Genomic DNA, 18,222 nt, shown 5'->3' with positions numbered 1-18,222 from the left:
CTTCTTGCTTTATGCAGTCCCTGACATGGTCAGGCTGCCTATAGATCTTACTTTTGACAGGTAAACTGTCTCCAGTATCTATAGTGTTCTCACACCAAGAAGTGGTGCCTGGCACAATGGAGAAGAGTTCTGAAAATTGTCCTAGGAGATTTATGCAATTATCTTTCTGCTCAGCAGTAAGACAATCAGCCAAAACTACACCTTCCACAAGAGCATCTTGTTCTGTGGAAGAGAAGAGATCAGGTAGAGGATCACTGTCTTCTTCCTGTCCCTCATCTGTTGCCATGAGCAGGGTGAGATCAGCCCTGTCATAGTAGGGTTTCAGGCGGTTGACATGGAGCACCCTAAGGGGACTCCTGGCAGTGCCTAAGTCAACCAAGTAGGTGACTTCACCCTTCTTTTCAACAATTGTGTGTGGACCACTCCATTTATCTTGGAGTGCTCTTGGGGCCACAGGCTCCAAGACCCACACTTTCTGCCCTGGTTGGTACTGAACCAAAACAGCCTTCTGATCATGCCATTGCTTCTGGAGCTCTTGGCTGGCCTGAAGGTTTTTACTGGCCTTTTTCATGTACTCAGCCATCCTTGATCTGAGGCCAAGTACATAATCCACAATATCCTGCTTAGGAGCTTTTAAAGGTTGTTCCCAACCCTCCTTTACAAGTGTGAGTGGACCCCTAACAGGGTGTCCAAAAAGAAGTTCAAAGGGGCTGAAGCCCACTCCTTTCTGGGGTACCTCCCTGTAGGCAAAAAGGAGGCATGGTAGAAGGATATCCCATCTCCTGCGGAGTTTTTCAGGGAGTTCCATAATCATGCCTTTGAGAGTTTTATTAAATCTCTCTACCAGTCCATTTGTTTGTGGATGATAGGGTGTTGTGAACTTGTAAGTTACCCCACACTCCTTCCACATGGCCTTTAAGTATGCAGACATGAAATTGCTTCCTCTGTCTGATACTACTTCCTTTGGGAAGCCCCCCCTGGAAAATATTCCCAGGAGGGCCTTTGCCACTGCAGGAGCTGTAGTGGTCCTTAAAGGAATTGCTTCAGGATATCTTGTGGCATGGTCCACTACCACCAAGATAAACCTATTGCCTGAAGCAGTAGGAGGGTCAAGGGGGCCAACTATGTCAACCCCTACCCTCTCAAAGGGAACCCCAACCACAGGCAGTGGGATAAGGGGTGCCTTTGGAGTGCCACCTGTCTTGCCACTGGCTTGACAGGTTTCACAGGACTTACAAAATTCCTTTGTGTCCTCAGACATCCTAGGCCAATGAAACAATGGTACCAATCTGTCCCAAGTTTTCATTTGACCCAGGTGCCCAGCTAAGGGAATGTCATGTGCCAGTGTTAGGAGGAACTTTCTGTACTCCTGAGGAATCACTAATCTCCTGGCAGCTCCAGGTTTAGGATCCCTATGCTCAGTGTACAAGAGGTTGTCCTCCCAGTAAACTCTGTGAGAGTCACTGACATCCCCATTAGCCTGTTTGACAGCTTGCTGTCTGAGACACTCTAATGTGGGACAGGTTTGCTGTGCCACACTCAGCTCCTCTCTGGCAGGCCCCCCTTCACCCAAAAGCTCAGCAGTGTCTGCTTCAAGCTCCTCTGGTGTAGGTTCTGCACAGGGAGGGAATTCTTCTTCCTCAGAAGTAGAATCCACTGTAGAGGGAGGGATAGTAGGAAGTGGTTTGCTTCTACTAGCCCTAGCTTTAGGGAGCACTTGGTCCATTGTTCCAGGATCCAAGCTTCCCTGTCCTTTTTGCTTTTTGGCCTGAGCCCTTGTCAAAGCAAAAATATGCCCTGGGATGCCCAGCATTGCTGCATGGGCCTCCAACTCCACATCTGACCAAGCTGATGTCTCCAAATCATTCCCTAATAGACAGTCTACAGGTAAATCTGAAGCTACCACAACTTTCTTTGGACCAGTTACCCCCCCCAGTTGAGATTTACAACAGCCATGGGGTGGCTTTGTGTTATGTTGTGAGCATCGGTTACTTGGTACTGGTGTCCAAGTATGTGTTGTTCAGGGTGCACCAGTTTCTCAATCACCATTGTGACACTGGCACCTGTGTCCCTGTAGGCCTGGACCTCAACACCATTTATTAGGGTTAGTTGTTTGTACTTCTCCAAGTTATGGGGGCAAGCAACCAAAGTGGCTAAGTCAATAGCCCCTTCAGAGACTAAAGTAGCCTCTGTGGTCTCCCTAATCAGACCAACCCCAACTAAATTACCAAAAGTGAGCCCAGCTACTCCCTTGGATTGACTATTAGTAGGTTTGCTCCCACCACCACTGCTATTAGTAGGGACACTAGGTGTAGCAGTAGGGGTTGTAGTGGTAGGAGCTGTGGTGCCTTTCTTTGGACAACTGGGATCTGTTGTCCAATGGCCTTTTATTTTACATAAATAGCACCATGGTTTCTTTTCCTTGTTCTGATTAAAGGAGGATTTGGGCCCACCACCCCCACCAGAGTGTTTTTGTGGGCCTGATGAAGACTCATTTTTAGATTTGTCCCCACCCTTGTCAGAAGACTTACCATCCTTCTTTTTGTTGCCATCTTTGTCACCCCCTGTATGAACTTTTCTGTTCACTCTTGTTCTGACCCATTTGTCTGCCTTCTTTCCCAATTCTTGGGGAGAGGTCAGATCAGAGTCCACCAAGTACTGGTGCAACAAATCAGACACACAATTATTAAGAATATGCTCTCTCAGGATCAAGTTATACAGGCTGTCATAATCAGTAACTTTACTGCCATGTAACCACCCCTCCAAGGCCTTCACTGCCTGGTCAATGAAATCAACCCAGTCTTGTGAAGACTCCTTTTTGGTCTCTCTGAACTTTATCCTGTACTGTTCAGTGGTTAAGCCATAACCATCCAGGAGTGCATTCTTAAGAACTTGGAAATTATTAGCATCATTTTCTTTTACAGTAAGGAGCCTATCCCTACCTTTTCCAGTAAATGATAGCCATAGGATAGCAGCCCACTGCTTTTTAGGGACATCCTGTACAGCACAGGCCCTCTCAACTGCAGCAAACCACTTGTTAATGTCATCCCCCTCCTTATAAGGGGGAACTATCTTGTGCAGATTCCTGGAATCATGCTCTTTTGCAGGATGACTATGGGGAATACTGCTGCTGCCACCATGGGTTTCTAAACCCAACTTCTGTCTTTCCCTCTCTACTTCTAAAGACTGTCTATCCAAATCCAGCTGTTGCTTCTTGAGCTTCAGTCTGGTTTGTTCCACTCTCAATCTATTGAGCTCCCTTTCTAACAATCTGTCATCAGGGTGGGTGGGAGGGACATTTCTAGATACAGAGGTATGATGGGAATGAACAGAAGGAGACCTGTCCCTTACAGAGGGCACCCTAACAGCTTGGCTACCAGTATAATGTGAGAGCACACCATTAGTATGGTGTGATTCAACCTCTGTACCAACTATGCTAGACTGTCTAGTAATGGGCAGGCTGAGAAGTTTCTTTCCTGAACCTTTTCCTGGGGGAGTCCCTGGATCAGATTGAGAACCATTAGCTACTTTTTCTACAGATTGGGCACTTATGGCCTTATCCTGTACTCTAAGCATATTAATTAACAGTTCTAAAGAAGGATTCTTCCCTACACTCAAACCTCTCTCTATGCAGAGACTCCTTGCTCCTTTCCAGCTAAGGTGATCATATGCAAGTTTGGACAGTTCAACATTTTTTCCTGTGCCAGACATTTTTTAGAGAGAGTTGAAGTGATAGAAAAAGAGAAAAAAGTTTTCAGAACTTTTTGGAAAGACAGAAAAAAAACTTTTTAAACTTTTAAGAACTTTTTGAAAGTTTAGAAGTACTTTTTAGCACTTAGAAAAGAGTGAAAAGAGGAAATGCAAAACTTTTTTGCTATGTGTATATACACTGACCTTGTTTTGTATATTTTTCTCTTATGAAAAGTACAATGACAAGAGTGGTAAGTAGTCTCAAGCACTTATCCCACCACTGCACAACCAATGTAAGAGGCTGGACTGGCTTGTAGTGAGTACCAAGGGGTACTTGCACCTTGCACCAGGCCCAGTTATCCCTTATTAGTGTATAGGGTGTCTAGCAGCTTAGGCTGATAGATAATGGTAGCTTAGCAGAGCAGCTTAGGCTGAACTAGGAGACGTGTGAAGCTACTACAGTACCACTTAGTGTCATATGCACAATATCATAAGAAAACACAATACACAGTTATACTAAAAATAAAGGTACTTTATTTTTATGACAATATGCCAAAGTATCTTAGAGTGTACCCTCAGTGAGAGGATAGGAAATATACACAAGATATATATACACAATAGCAAAAATATGCAGTATAGTCTTAGAAAACAGTGCAAACAATGTATAGTTACAATAAGATGCAATGGGGAAACATAGGGATAGGGGCAACACAAACCATATACTCCAAAAGTGGAATGCGAACCACGAATGGACCCCAAACCTATGTGACCTTGTAGAGGGTCGCTGGGACTATTAGAAAATAGTGAGAGTTAGAAAAATAACCCTCCCCAAGACCCTGAAAAGTGAGTGCAAAGTGCACTAAAGTTCCCCTAAGGACAAAGAAGTCGTGTTAGAGGGAAAATGCAAGGAAAACACAAATCAGCAATGCAACAACGATGGACTCCTGACTGAGGGTACCTGTGGAACAAGGGGACCAAGTCCAAAAGTCACAAGCAACTCGGAGATGGGCAGATGCCCAAGAAATGCCAGCGGTTGGTGCAAAGAAGCTCTTACTAGGCTGAAGAACTGTGAATACTGCAGGAACGACAAGGGCTAGAGACTTCCCCTTTGGAGGATGGATCCCCCACGCCTTGGAAAGTCGTGCAGAAGTGTTTTCCCGCCGGATGGACGCCAACAAGCCTTGCTACACGCAAATCGTGCGTTTGGCGTTTTTGGACGCTGCTGGGGCCCAGAAGGGACCAGGAGGTCGCAAATTGGACCTGCAAAGAGAGGGGACGTCGAGCAAGACAAAGAGCCCTCACTGAAGCAGGTAGCACCCGGAGAAGTGCCAGAAACAGGCACTACAAGGATGCGTGAAACGGTGCTCGCCGAAGTTGCACAAAGGAGTCCCACGTCGCCGGAGACCAACTTAGAAAGTCGTGCAATGCAGGTTAGAGTGCCGTGGACCCAGGCTTGGCTGTGCACGAAGGATTTCCGCCGGAAGTGCACAGGGGCCGGAGTAGCTTGCAAAGTCGCGGTTCCCAGCAATGCAGCCCAGCGAGGTGAGGCAAGGACTTACCTCCACCAAACTTGGGCTGAAGAGTCACTGGACTGTGGGGGTCACTTGGACGGTGTCGCTGGATTCGAGGGACCTCGCTCGTCGTGCTGAGAGGAGACCCAAGGGACCGGTAATGCAGCTTTTTGGTGCCTGCGGTTGCAGGGGGAAGATTCCGTCGACCCACGGGAGATTTCTTCGGAGCTTCTGGTGCAGAGAGGAGGCAGGCTACCCCCACAGCATGCACAAGCAGGAAAACAGTCGAGAAGGCTGCAGGATCAGCGTTACAGAGTTGCAGTAGTCGTCTTTGCTACTATGTTGCAGGTTTGCAGGCTTCCAGCGCGGTCAGCGGTCGTTTCCTTATCAGAAGGTGAAGAGGGAGATGCAGAGGAACTCGGCTGAGCTCATGCATTCGTTATCTAAAGTTTCCCCAGAGACAGAGACCCTAAATAGCCAGAAAAGAGGGTTTGGCTACCTAGGAGAGAGGAAAGGCTACTAACACCTGAAGGAGCCTATCACAAGGAGTCTCTGACGTCACCTGGTGGCACTGGCCACTCAGAGCAGTTCAGTGTGCCAGCAGCACCTCTGTTTCCAAGATGGCAGAGGTCTGGAGCACACTGGAGGAGCTCTGGACACCTCCCAGGGGAGGTGCAGGTCAGGGGAGTGGTCACTCCCCTTTCCTTTGTCCAGTTTCGCGCCAGAGCAGGGGCTAAGGGGTCCCTGAACCGGTGTAGACTGGCTTATGCAGAATTGGGCACATCTGTGCCCAACAAAGCATTTCCAGAGGCTGAGGGAGGCTACTCCTCCGCTGCCTTCACACCATTTTCCAAAGGGAGAGGGTGTCACACCCTCTCTCAGAGGAAGTTCTTTGTTCTGCCATCCTGGGCCAGGCCTGGCTGGACCCCAGGAGGGCAGCTGCCTGTCTGAGGGGTTGGCAGCAGCAGCAGCTGCAGTGAAACCCCAGGAAGGGCAGTCTGGCAGTACCAGGGTCTGTGCTACAGACCACTGGGATCATGGAATTGTACCAACAATGCCAGGATGGCATAGAGGGGGCAATTCCATGATCATAGACATGTTACATGGCCATATTCGGAGTTACCATGGTGAAGCTACATATAGGTAGTGACCTATATGTAGTGCACGCGTGTAATGGTGTCCCCGCACTCACAAAGTTCAGTGAATTGGCTCTGAACAATGTGGGGGCACCTTGGCTAGTGCCAGGGTGCCCTCACACTAAGTAACTTTGCACCTAACCTTTACTAGGTAAAGGTTAGACATATAGGTGACTTATAAGTTACTTAAGTGCAGTGTAAAATGGCTGTGAAATAACGTGGACGTTATTTCACTCAGGCTGCAGTGGCAGGCCTGTGTAAGAATTGTCAGAGCTCCCTATGGGTGGCAAAAGAAATGCTGCAGCCCATAGGGATCTCCTGGAACCCCAATACCCTGGGTACCTCAGTACCATATACTAGGGAATTATAAGGGTGTTCCAGTAAGCCAATGTAAATTGGTAAAATTGGTCACTAGCCTGTTAGTGACAATTTAGAAAGAAATGAGAGAGCATAACCACTGAGGTTCTGATTAGCAGAGCCTCAGTGAGACAGTTAGTCACTACACAGGTAACACATTCAGGCACACTTATGAGCACTGGGGCCCTGGGTTACCAGGGTCCCAGTGACACATACAACTAAAACAACATATATACAGTGAAAAATGGGGGTAACATGCCAGGCAAGATGGTACTTTCCTACAAGCACTACTGACAACACACACATTAGGCCACAAACTATGAGCAGGATCCCAGTGAGACTGGCAAAACACACTGGCAAATAGTGTTTTAGCTATGAGCACTGGAGTCCTGGCTAGGAGGATCCCAGTGACACAGTAAAAACACACACTCATAAACAGGCCAAAAGCGGGGCTAACCATGCTAGAAAGGCTACTTTCTCACATAACTCCCCCCAAACCCCAAACGAAGGACAAAAAGGCTAACCTTGGGCAGGTGTGTCTTTATTGTCTAAGTGGTGATAAGTGTACAGCTGATCTGCAATAGAGTGGCTACTCCCTTTATCATCCACTGTATGGTTACTTCCCTGTGGGGATGTAAACCACCCTGTTTGAAGATTTTTACCTAACCAACAGTGTGAGTGTAGATTCTCAGAGTTTCTATTAGTATGATTTAAAGTTGGGCAGTGGGGTTGGTCCACGGGGCCTATATCAAATGAAGAGAATGCTAGACATTGATGCCATCTCAACAAAGCCATAGCTGGGCAAAAGGTTTGTCCATATGGCCGTAAGAGAGAACAGGGTTGCTGTTTCTCTTGAGTTGGAGAAGGGAAGGGCTGCTGTTCTATAAGCTCCACACTAGGGCAGAGCTGCTGTCCTAAGTGTTTAGAGACAGTGCAGTGCTGCTACACTGAAATTTCTCTGGGAGGGCTGGAAGGTTGCTCCATATTTACTAAAATGGTGCAATTTTGCACATCTGCATTAGAGGTTTCACAGAGAGGTACTTTTTCCTCTAGGAGTCCAGCTGTGATAGCTGAGGGCTCCTTTGGTACAGGTTCCACCCCAGGAGAAGTTTCTCCCACCACAGGAATGGTATATTTAGTGGCAGGGTGGGGAAGGGATACTTTGATACCCTTTTTACCTGTTGGTGGAGAGGGATCCTGAGTTTTCAGGCCTTTTATCTCCTTTGCGTTTTCATTTCACCTGAAATGAGAGGAGGCAATTCCTCAGGGATACCCAACATGGATGCATGGGTCTAAAACTCTACCTCAGCCCAACCTGAGGCCTCTAGGTCATTCCCTAAGAGACAGTCTACAGGTAAGCTAGGTGATACCATCACCTGCTTTGGGCCAGTAACTCCACCCCAACTAAGTTGAATTACAGCTAAGGGTAGAGACTGACTGGAGTTGTTGACATCAGTAACTTGGTACTTCTGTCCAAGGAGGTGTTGAGCAGGTGACTTCAAGTTTTCAGTCACCAAAGTGATACTGACAGCTGTGTCCCAGTAAGCCTGGGCCTCAACACCATTTATTAAAATTGACTGCTTGTACTTGTCCATGAGAAGGGGACAAGCAGTCTAGGTGACAAGGCCAATACCACCCGGTATGAAAAAAACTGTTTTGGGAGTTTCTACCCCAGTTTCTATCATGGATTCGAAAATGAACCCATTGACTATTGCCAGTTGTCCCACCACTATTACCACAACTGCTGGAGCACTAGAACTTGATGTATTAGTTGCGGTAGGCTCAGGGGCTTTACCTGGGCAGGACTAATCCTCTGGCCTGTGGTCTTTACCTCTGCACACATATCCTGCAAACCCGGACAATTAGGTGCCCCCCTATCAGACTAGGAGAGGGCAGGAGAAGGGTGTGTTTAAGATTTTTAGCCACACCAGTGGGTGGGTTCAGCCAGGTGTAACCTCCAAAAATCAGTTTCAGCCACAATGGCTTTTTTAGGAATGTTGCTCCATGGGAATGATATTTGCCACACTTCCCAGGAAGTGGTCATCACAGGGGTAAGGACCCTGCACCTGATTGGAGAACCAGGACCCACTGTTGTTCACCCAGAAGCAAGGGTAAAACTGGCAGGCCTGCACCTACACTTCAGATCCCTACCAGATTCCAGCAAGGAAGAACTACAGGAGAAGAAGGACTGCCCTGCTGAACCCCTGACCTGCACCTGGACACTGCGCTCTGGAGGACTGCACCAGTTGCACACTTGGGCTTCACCACAAGAAGGACTTTGCCTGGCTTCAACTGGTTCAAGGAGGGACTCCCTGTTTGCTACAGGTGAAAAATTGCTATCCAGTATCCCCTGCACCAACTCATAAAGAAACTCATCAGCTGACCAATTTCCAGTGGCCAATTTGGAGTTTGCACCAGGTGCATTGTGGGAGTTGTAGTCCACACCTTCAAGAAGCATCTCAGAGATTCTGGAACCTTGGGGTGAGCTGTGGACCTCAAAAGAACCTTAAAAGAATATCTGGGAGAAGATCCAGAAGTTTATTAAAGTTTGGAGAACTTTTCAAAAAAGCTTCATAAAGGGACCGACACACTGTGGCAACTCTAGCCAGCTTGCCTCAACCGTGACCCGGCCTGACTTGCAGGTTCAGCCTGGTGAAGAAAATCTCCGAAAAAGTGACTAAGGACCAGATGTATCAGAAAACCAATTTGCATTTCTTAAAAAGCAAATTTTAGGATATATCTATTTAAGAAATCCAAAATGGATGGGATGATTTTTTGCCATTCAGTAATAGCGATTTCTTAAAATTTGGAAATGCTATTACCTAATCGCAAATAGAGAATCCTACCCCATTCACACCTATGGGCCCGTTGCAAATGTTTTTGCATTTCCCAAATTGCGAATTCCACTTAGAAATTTGCAAATTAGGAAATGCAAATCCAGGGTAGTAGGGGCCTAAGTCCCCCTCTGCTGCACCCCAAAAATATTTTTAAGGACATGTGAAGCACACACATGCCTTAGGGGCATGTGTGCGCTACATGTCAATTTAAAAAATGCATTTAAAATGCATTTTTTAAATTTGCACATGGTCACCACCAAACTTTAATTTGTGGCAATTGCATTTCCTAAATGCCCAATTCGCATTTAGGAAATGCTTGATACATGTGCTTTGGAAATCGCAAATAGGAATTCTCTATTTGTGGTTTCCAATTTAGAGAATCGCAATTTGCGATTCTCTAAATGGGGTCGCAAGTTCAAGGAATTGCTATTTTAGCGATTCCTTAAACTTGCACTGCGAATGCCTTTCATACATTGTGAAAGGCATTTTTGCATTCCCAAACGGCCGAATTTTGCAATTCGCACCGTTTGAAAATGCAAAAAAGCTTGATACATTTAGTCCTTAGTCTGAACGTAGAAAGTTGACCGGGACCTCCCAGGCAGTGCATCCAAAGAGGGCTGCAAGAACGTCGGATCAATATTCAGGTTTGCCCCGGTTGAAGAATTTTCATCTCGAAAAAACGACTAAATCTAAAGGTAAAAATCTCCACCGAGGACTCTCGCAATGCTGATCCCCCGAAGAGTTCCAGGAGGTCGGATTGGACTGGCGACTTGGTTCTGCTGAAGAAAATCTTCAAGAAAACGACTAAGTCCAAAGGTAAACTTTTGACCGCGGCCTCCCGCGGGCTGTAGCCGAGCAGGGCTCCATTGTAGTCGGCCTTTTAAGACATAATCCATTGCCAGTTTGTATCATGGGAGTTTGAATGATTCGCAATTCATATCTCCGGTTCCTTTTATGTGATTAAAATCATTTTTGGTCATTTTATAGATAAATATAAAATCAATTTTTATAAATTGGTGTTGGATTTTTATGGTGTTTTGTGTTTTACTTATTCACTGTTTTGTGATTTTTAAATGCTTTACACAATTGTCTCCTAAGTTAAGCCTTGTCGCTCATTCCCAAGCTGCCAAGAGGTGAGCTAGATTTAATTTATTGAGACCTAACTGGACCTAAGTGGAGGTTAGTGGCCTACTGCTAAGTGTAGGTACTTACCTGCCCTTACCATTAACCCACTTTCCAACAATTTACTTTTTTCTTTCATTTATATTTTTATTTCAAAGCCTTTAGGGGCTATGTGGGTCCACGAAGGAGCCCTCAAGGACTCCCCCATGGTCCCTACTTTTAAAATACAAAAATTACATTTTTTATTAAAAAGCCCTTACAGGCTACATGGCACTACGGTGGAAGCCTTAAGGCTTTGGATTTTGACAGTGGGACCTGCTTTTAAGGTCCCATAGTCAAAAACAGAAGTGTTTGCTGAGGATTGGCTGCAGCTGCAGAACTGTAACCAAGCCACAGCAAAGCATCTATGTCCCAGTGGTGGGCACCCTGGGACATAGCAGGAGCCGTCTCTGGAGGGTGGCGGTCCCCAAGGCCATCTGTGTCTCCCTCCAACAAGAACTTAGCCCTGGGGGTGGTGGTACCTAAGGTGCAGGGTTCTATATGGATCTCCATTGTTTTTATAAACATTTGACCTTGGGGGTGGTGGTCCCCGGTGCAGACACGCACCCCCCCAATCCAAATATATTATTGCCCGGGGGATGTGGTAGTCCCCAGGGCAGCAGAGGAGGCGCACACTCCCCTCTCAAGATAAGGTGTTGCTGAGGGGGTAGTGATCCCCAGGGCAGCATGGGCCAATCCCCCCCCCCCCTGCATTAATTACGAGATTGCCCCAGGAAGATAGTGATCTCTGAGGCAGTAGGAGGGAACCAGGAAGTCCCTTCCCACATACTAAAAGAGCGCGGTGGAGGTGGAAGTCCCCAGCGCAGCAGGAGGGCCACAGGCCCCCCGCATTTAAAAAAAAATTAAGCCCCAGGGAGGTGGCGGTCCCTGGGACATTGGTAGGGGGCCAGGAGGCCCCACTTGTTTTTTTTTGTTTTTTTTTTAAAAAGCCCCCACTACATGGCCCACCCGAGGGCATTAGGCTAACGAAGTGTGGAAGACTGCGTTTTTATTTTTTTTATTTTACAAGTGGATGCATGGTTCCACCGTGCCTCTACTCGTAAAAATTTTAAAAAAATGTTTTTTAGCCCTAGGGAGGCCCTTTGGGATCACACCACCGGAGCTAAGGGTTCAGGGTGTTCATATCCTGCACCCTTTTGTTTTTTTGGTTTTTTTTTACTTTTTTTTGTGACTCGACTGAAGTTGAGTCCCAAAATGGGTGCCAGCACTTCAACAGCTTCTGTTGTTGAAGTGTTATCAGACAATCAGATCTCAGCACAAGATCTTTAGGGGGTCGCAAATACTTCATGTCCCTAGACATACAGATTTGTTTTCCCCTTAATTTTTCAAAAACTACTGAACGGAATTACACCAAAACTAAAAAAAACACTCTTTCTGGACCAGAACCCACCTTCCTGACAAATTTAGTACAATTCCGTTGAGTAGTTTTTGTGCTATTGCTGTTCAAAATCCCTATGGAAAAATGAATGGAGAAAATTTGTTTTGGGACCCCACTTTTTTCTCGGCCCCACTGCCCACCCCCCAGACTAATCAATCTGAAACCTTCCGGGCAGCAGCTGATGGGACTGGCAAGTTTTTTTTTAAAAGTTTTGTGAAGATTTGTCAAGCGGCGCCAAAGATATAGGAAAGTAAAACCAGGTCCTAACTATAACTACCTAGTGGTGACCACCTGTAGGTTATATATATGTATGTATATATATATATATATATATATATTTATATATATATATATATTTTTTTTTTTTTTTTCACCCAACAGTTCCCAAAATACTGTATATATATATATATATATACACACACACGCACACACACAGAACTTGCTGGGCGAATAGCTAGATGAGGGCTGACCCAGCAGGCAGAGGTGAACCTTGAGTAGTAGATGTCCCTCAAATTGATGGATTAATGTTGTACTTCATGGCTAAAAAATTGAAGTATCTGGACTACATGGGCTGATGGGAGTAGAGTAGACTTCTATACAAAAATGTCCTTTTAAGACATAATCCATTGCCATTTTGTATCGTGGGAGTTTGAATGATCAGCAACTACAGGTAATAAATCCAAATCTTTTCAAAGTATGTGGCTCCAAAACAGGTCTGTCCAGGTCCCAATAATCTTTAACACTGCACGGTGATTGTTTTTGTGAGAGGGAGAGAGGCAACGAGAGCTGCTGAGAGACAGAAGGTGAGCGAGACGAAGAAAGAGTTCTGGGGAGTGCGAGACTACTCCGCTCCTTATTGTAAAGTATGAAAATCCTTTCAGTTTTTCCATTTTCTTGAAGCACTCCAGAGAAGACTTCGGTGACACTTCAGCGAGTAAATCATCGCATTATCTAATTTATTTTCTGTTCATTAAAATACAAAAAATTATCATCTATTTTTCCTTTACCCTTTCTTTTCATATCTTCGCTTTCGCCATTTCTTCATACCTGCAACTCAGAGTTACTATTCTCTGCCATTGGTTTAATCGATCAGGCAAAACATATATATATTCCGAATATTGAAAAATCGTACTTTTACTATCGAGAAACGGGAACGAAGAGATAAACTGCTTTAACCATTATCGTAACAAGCCAATGAATAATCAGTAATTAAACTAATGACTGGGAACTCTAAACCTGCAAAAATATTAGATCCGTATTTTTTAAATAATTTTGCAGTCCCATTTACTTCAACCGTCTTTTTTTCTCTTTGTACCTTGTAACTTCCTCTCCCGTGTTTATCCGCCATTCAACTCCTCACCCGTAGTAGTTTCTGATTGGTTTGTCAGATGACACCCTACATTCCTGCAACTCTTCAAATAGCACTTTTTTTCTCAAACTACACCTCCTCTTTCGCCATCACCGCAATAGAAGCTGACACAGGCTGCTACTGCACCCATATTTTAAGCAGGCAGCAGCACATTTTCCTTTGTTGTAAAACATGCCTCTTGAATTTGAGTTGTGCCCTGGTCGCTCCATTGGCGAAGACCATCCCTGCTTCATCATCGCTGAAATCGGGCAAAATCACCAGGGGGACTTGGAGACTGCCAAGAAAATGATCCGGATGGCTAAGGTAACGAGAGGGAAAAAATCATGGGAAGGTCGAGGAAGGAAAATCTCACAATTTGTTGATTAAATTGTCCAAATCCGAAGGAGACCGTTCAAATGTCTTCCACGTTAGGAAAAGTATAGGGAAGGAAATTCCACCTGTATATTTTCCAAGTGTTGCTCTCCATCCACAATTAGAAATTGTTTCTCTCACTGGAAAACTCTTAGTTCATATTTACAAGGAACTGGCTCATCGGCTCTGATGTGCCACTTTCCTAGTTTAGCTCTGCGCCCCCTTAACGACACCTTGGTAGGGCTGTATTTTGCAACATGGTGCAAGTTAACACAATAGCGACAACATTTTTGAAACTATTGTGGCGCTTTGTTGGATAAGCATACATTTTTTTGACGCTAGTGCAGCAAAGCTCGGGGATGTCCATAGGAAATAGCTTAGCGTCACTTTAACTCCTGCCCTGGGCAGGCATTAAAAATTTTGCTAGATTGGCGCAGTGAAATCTTTTAAATTTCACTGTGCCATTTTTTTGGGTCTCCCTCCTTGCAGGTATAACGTGGCGCAAGGGTTTTCAAAGTGGCTTAATGCTAGCATTGCACCACTTTGTAAATATGGCGCAGGGTGGGGGACTGCTTAGCGCCTCCATAGCATTAAAAAAATATATGCTATGGCGGCACTAAAGAGCAGGAGAGATTTGTGAATATGCCCCTTAATCCGGCTCCAGCGCTTTTGGGATTCTAGCAACATGTTAATGAGGATGGGATAATGAAATCCTCTGGTATTTGGACCAAGTTATAGAACTACACACTGAAGGTGAAACTGATCATAAATGGGTTTTGCATACAGTACCGAATTGCAATTTTTTAAAAATACAGCAGCAGTTTCTTTAAGGAACAGGGCTACTTGAAAAACACGTTTTCCATTTGGAAATACAAACATTGGGATGGCAGTCTGCTGTTCCGTGCAGCCCATCATCTTGTGTTTATAGCCAGTCACAAGGGACTGCATTTGCAGACTGCTAATTAAGATGAATACGGCAGGTTGCTCTGTTAGAATCTTTTTGTAAAAAGTCGTGCTCAATTTCCTCCCACTTTTCCCAAGAGGCCTGATTTAGAATTTGCCCAATGGATTAATCTGTCACAAATATATTGGATATCCTATTCGACTTCTTGCAAGTGTCATAAGATTTAAAACTTGCATAACGAGTAAACAGATTCTATGTCACATTTGTGACAGTATAACCTGTCTCAAAAACTTAAATAAGGCCCTTAGGAGTTTCGCCCGTCCTCGCCACAAAATGAAGCTCAAGATTTTCATTCTTTATAGGAGTACTTCCCGCCCAAACATGCATAAGAGCATTGCATAAATATTTGTTATTAATATACATTGCCATTTGACCTTCAGTTCCTAGACAATCCCTCCAATTTGTGCAGCCATGTTATACATGAGAAGGGAAACAGACCAATGCTTAATCAACGGGTCTGTGATCGGGTGCACATTATTTCTATCTTAATAGACTCTGCTTCTTCCTCTAATGCACCGACAACCTGCAACCTAAAGGGGAACACTGCAAGGATCACCTAAACTCGCAGAAGGAACTTATCAACGGACGTGTGTGCCCAGCCATCGCAACCTCCCCTTTGCTCTCCGACCGATGAGTTAGTACACTCGCCACAACCTAGCCTAGAATACCCAATGCAAGCTGCTTTGTTATTTTCTTTACAAGCGAAAAGTGACAGGTTGTCTACCAGCGGGGGTGTCTGCGCCTCAGCCTGCATGCCCCCTTGTCGTGCCGCAAACCACCCAAAATCCCTCCACATTGTAGTCATGGTAGTGCATCGTTTGCAGCCTCCTACGCCATTCCTACTGTCTTACTCTGCTGTCTACATTTATAGCTTTCACCAGAGAAGAATGCCTGCTACCTCTTTCTTTGTAACCTAATTGTTACTTAAATAGACTGGAGCTTGTGACTGTTAAATTATGCACGGTTAACCGGTTTTAGGAATGCAGTAAATGGTCGGAAAACACCCAGTTTCGCCTCAGGTGTACCCAGAGACGTACCTCAACACGTAACTGGACTGGTTCAGCTGGATGAGCCTCTTCGCTCATCATCATTAAATATAACAAGCCCGACGCGATTTGGAAGGTCGTGTGTGCTGTAGAGTCACTACAGAAGGGAAAAACGTACACATATGTTTATTCTAATTGATATTTGGCTCATTATTTCAATTGTAGAAAGTATATACGACGTTTTATCACGATCAACGTTCTATTTTCATATTCAATTGGTGAAAAAACCCGCCAACGCGCGTCTCCCGGTGGATCAGTCAGAAGTGATTTCCTTCTGATCGTGTCCTTGCTATAATAATTGTTTTCTACATAAAGAATCACGCTTGCTCGTGGCCTCTCTGTTTATAGGATGTTTATTTTTGACCAGAAGATTACTGAGCCAATTTAGCCATTATCGACCTCTTTTCCAGAGTGTGGTTGTAACAGTGTTATCTATTTTGAAGGTCTAATCGAATACATGTACAGGGCAGGATGGTCTAATGACAAACCCGCATGGGCATGTAGGCTTTAAGACTAAAACGAATCCAGTAAATTCTTCAAATATCTAGATGAAATCTCTAGATTGGAAAGAGTCAGGACATAGTCTGTGTTATCACTGATAATGCAGGGAATCTCAGCCTCCAGATCCAGCGTCCTTACTGGTGACCTTGGGGGTTATTATATCTCATTCTAGAGCCAACAGATAGCTATTCTATTGTACTCTACTGGTATTTGTATAGCACTTTCTTACCCCTTTGCCAGAGCACAAGTAACGCACAATGGGATTGTGGTGATGCGACACACAGGGCCTCGGTACCAGTTTGGCGGTGCGGATTACTCCATCACAAACGTGACGGATATCCAGTCCGCTGTATTACAAGTTCCATAGGATATAATGGAACATGCAGTTCGGCGGATGGGATCTCCATCACGTTTGTGGTGGAGTAATCCCCTCCGCCAAACTCGTAACTAGGCCCATAATCTGGAGCAGATATAGGTTAAACTCCCTACTTGTTATAATTTCTTGAAATGTATGAAATGGTGTCAGACTTCGTTCAGGGGACCAGAGAGCAGACATGGGTTATTGTGACTCCATTGTGATGGATGAGGTTGTTTGCTTTTAAAGTTCCTGGTCTATTTCATTAGGGCTCTGCAAACTGGGCCAATTTCACTTAATTTATGGAGGTACTCAACAATTATTTAACAGATACAATAGCTTCATTGTTCAACCCGATGTTTATCTTTTAGGAAAAATAAATAATTTTAATCACACAGCTTCATGTAATTGAATAAGGTACACGTCGAATGACCTCGGTGATGCTTTCTCCTTGTGACACTACATCCACTGACCAACCATCCTCTATGAATCCCACGCTGGTCGACTCTAGTGGTGATAGCAAAGCATGAGAGTAGCCAGAGAATTAAAATACCCCTACTTCAAACCAAAACTCTGATGGCACTAAGCAATTAAAGCCCGACCTTCCCATGAAGAGCACACATCCATCCATCCTTTCATCCATCCATTCATCCTGTCACCCACCCATCTATCCTTTCACCCACCCACTTACCCTTTCACCCGCCCATCCCTTCAACATACTCATTCTCTTCATCAACTCATCTACCCATCATTTCATCCATTCATTCAGCCATCCTTTCACCTCTCATCCACCATCCTTTCACCAATCCATCCATCCTTTCACCCACCCATACTCTCACTCATCCATCCATCAATTTACTCACTCATGCCGTCACACACTCATTCTTACATTCTTTGACCCAGCCATCTTTTCATTGACCCATCCTTTATCCCATCTACTCATCCTTTCACCTACCCATTCTTTAAACCCACTTGTTCACCTATTCTTTCACCCATTCATCCACACGTTTTCACCCATTTATCCATTCTTTCACCTGTCCATCCTTTCAACCTATCATTCTTTCCTTTCACTCCTTAGCCATCCTTTCATGCAAACATCCTTTTCCCATCTATCCTTTCTTTCACCCCACCCATTTTTTCACTCACCAATTCACCCATCTTTCACTTTCATCCACTCAAAAAATGCACTCATCCATGCATTCCCCTTTGACTTTTCCATCAACCCATCTTTTAACTCCCTTGTAGCGTTAATTATGACCATTGCCTGCCAAGTTGCAGATAGGTCTAAACTTGGATTTTAGGTCTAAACTTAGACTTCAAGTCTAAAGATACACTTTACATCTAAACTTAGGGCCAAGTAACAGAGGTAAACTTAGGCCTGAAGTCTAAGTTTAGACTGAAGTCTAACTTTAGACCTAAAGTCTAAGTTTGGATCTGAAGTCTGGATTTAGGGCCTGTTTCACAAAGGTAAACCTAGACCTGAACTCGACATTTAGGTCTAAAATCTAATTATAGACCTAAAGTCTAAGTTTAAAGCTAAAGTCT

At 44.8% G+C, this 18,222-nt stretch overlaps 1 protein-coding gene across 1 annotated transcript in view; it reads left to right on the top strand.

Moving 5' to 3' along the window:
- Nucleotides 1–13,527: 13,527 nt before the first annotated feature.
- LOC138299488 (sialic acid synthase-like) overlaps nucleotides 13,528–18,222 on the top strand; it is a 278,224-nt gene continuing 273,529 nt past the window's right edge. Inside the window, exon 1 of the mRNA XM_069237763.1 lies at nucleotides 13,528–13,763. Coding sequence (XP_069093864.1) covers nucleotides 13,632–13,763 — 132 coding nt within the window. The 5' untranslated portion in view covers nucleotides 13,528–13,631. The remainder of the gene's footprint in view (nucleotides 13,764–18,222) is intronic.

The sequence above is a fragment of the Pleurodeles waltl genome, chromosome 1_2 (assembly GCF_031143425.1).
Source record: "Pleurodeles waltl isolate 20211129_DDA chromosome 1_2, aPleWal1.hap1.20221129, whole genome shotgun sequence".
NCBI classification, from domain to species: Eukaryota; Metazoa; Chordata; class Amphibia; order Caudata; family Salamandridae; genus Pleurodeles; species Pleurodeles waltl.
The sequence above is the reverse complement of the archived record's forward strand: the minus strand, read 5'-3'. Positions and strand labels throughout refer to the sequence as shown.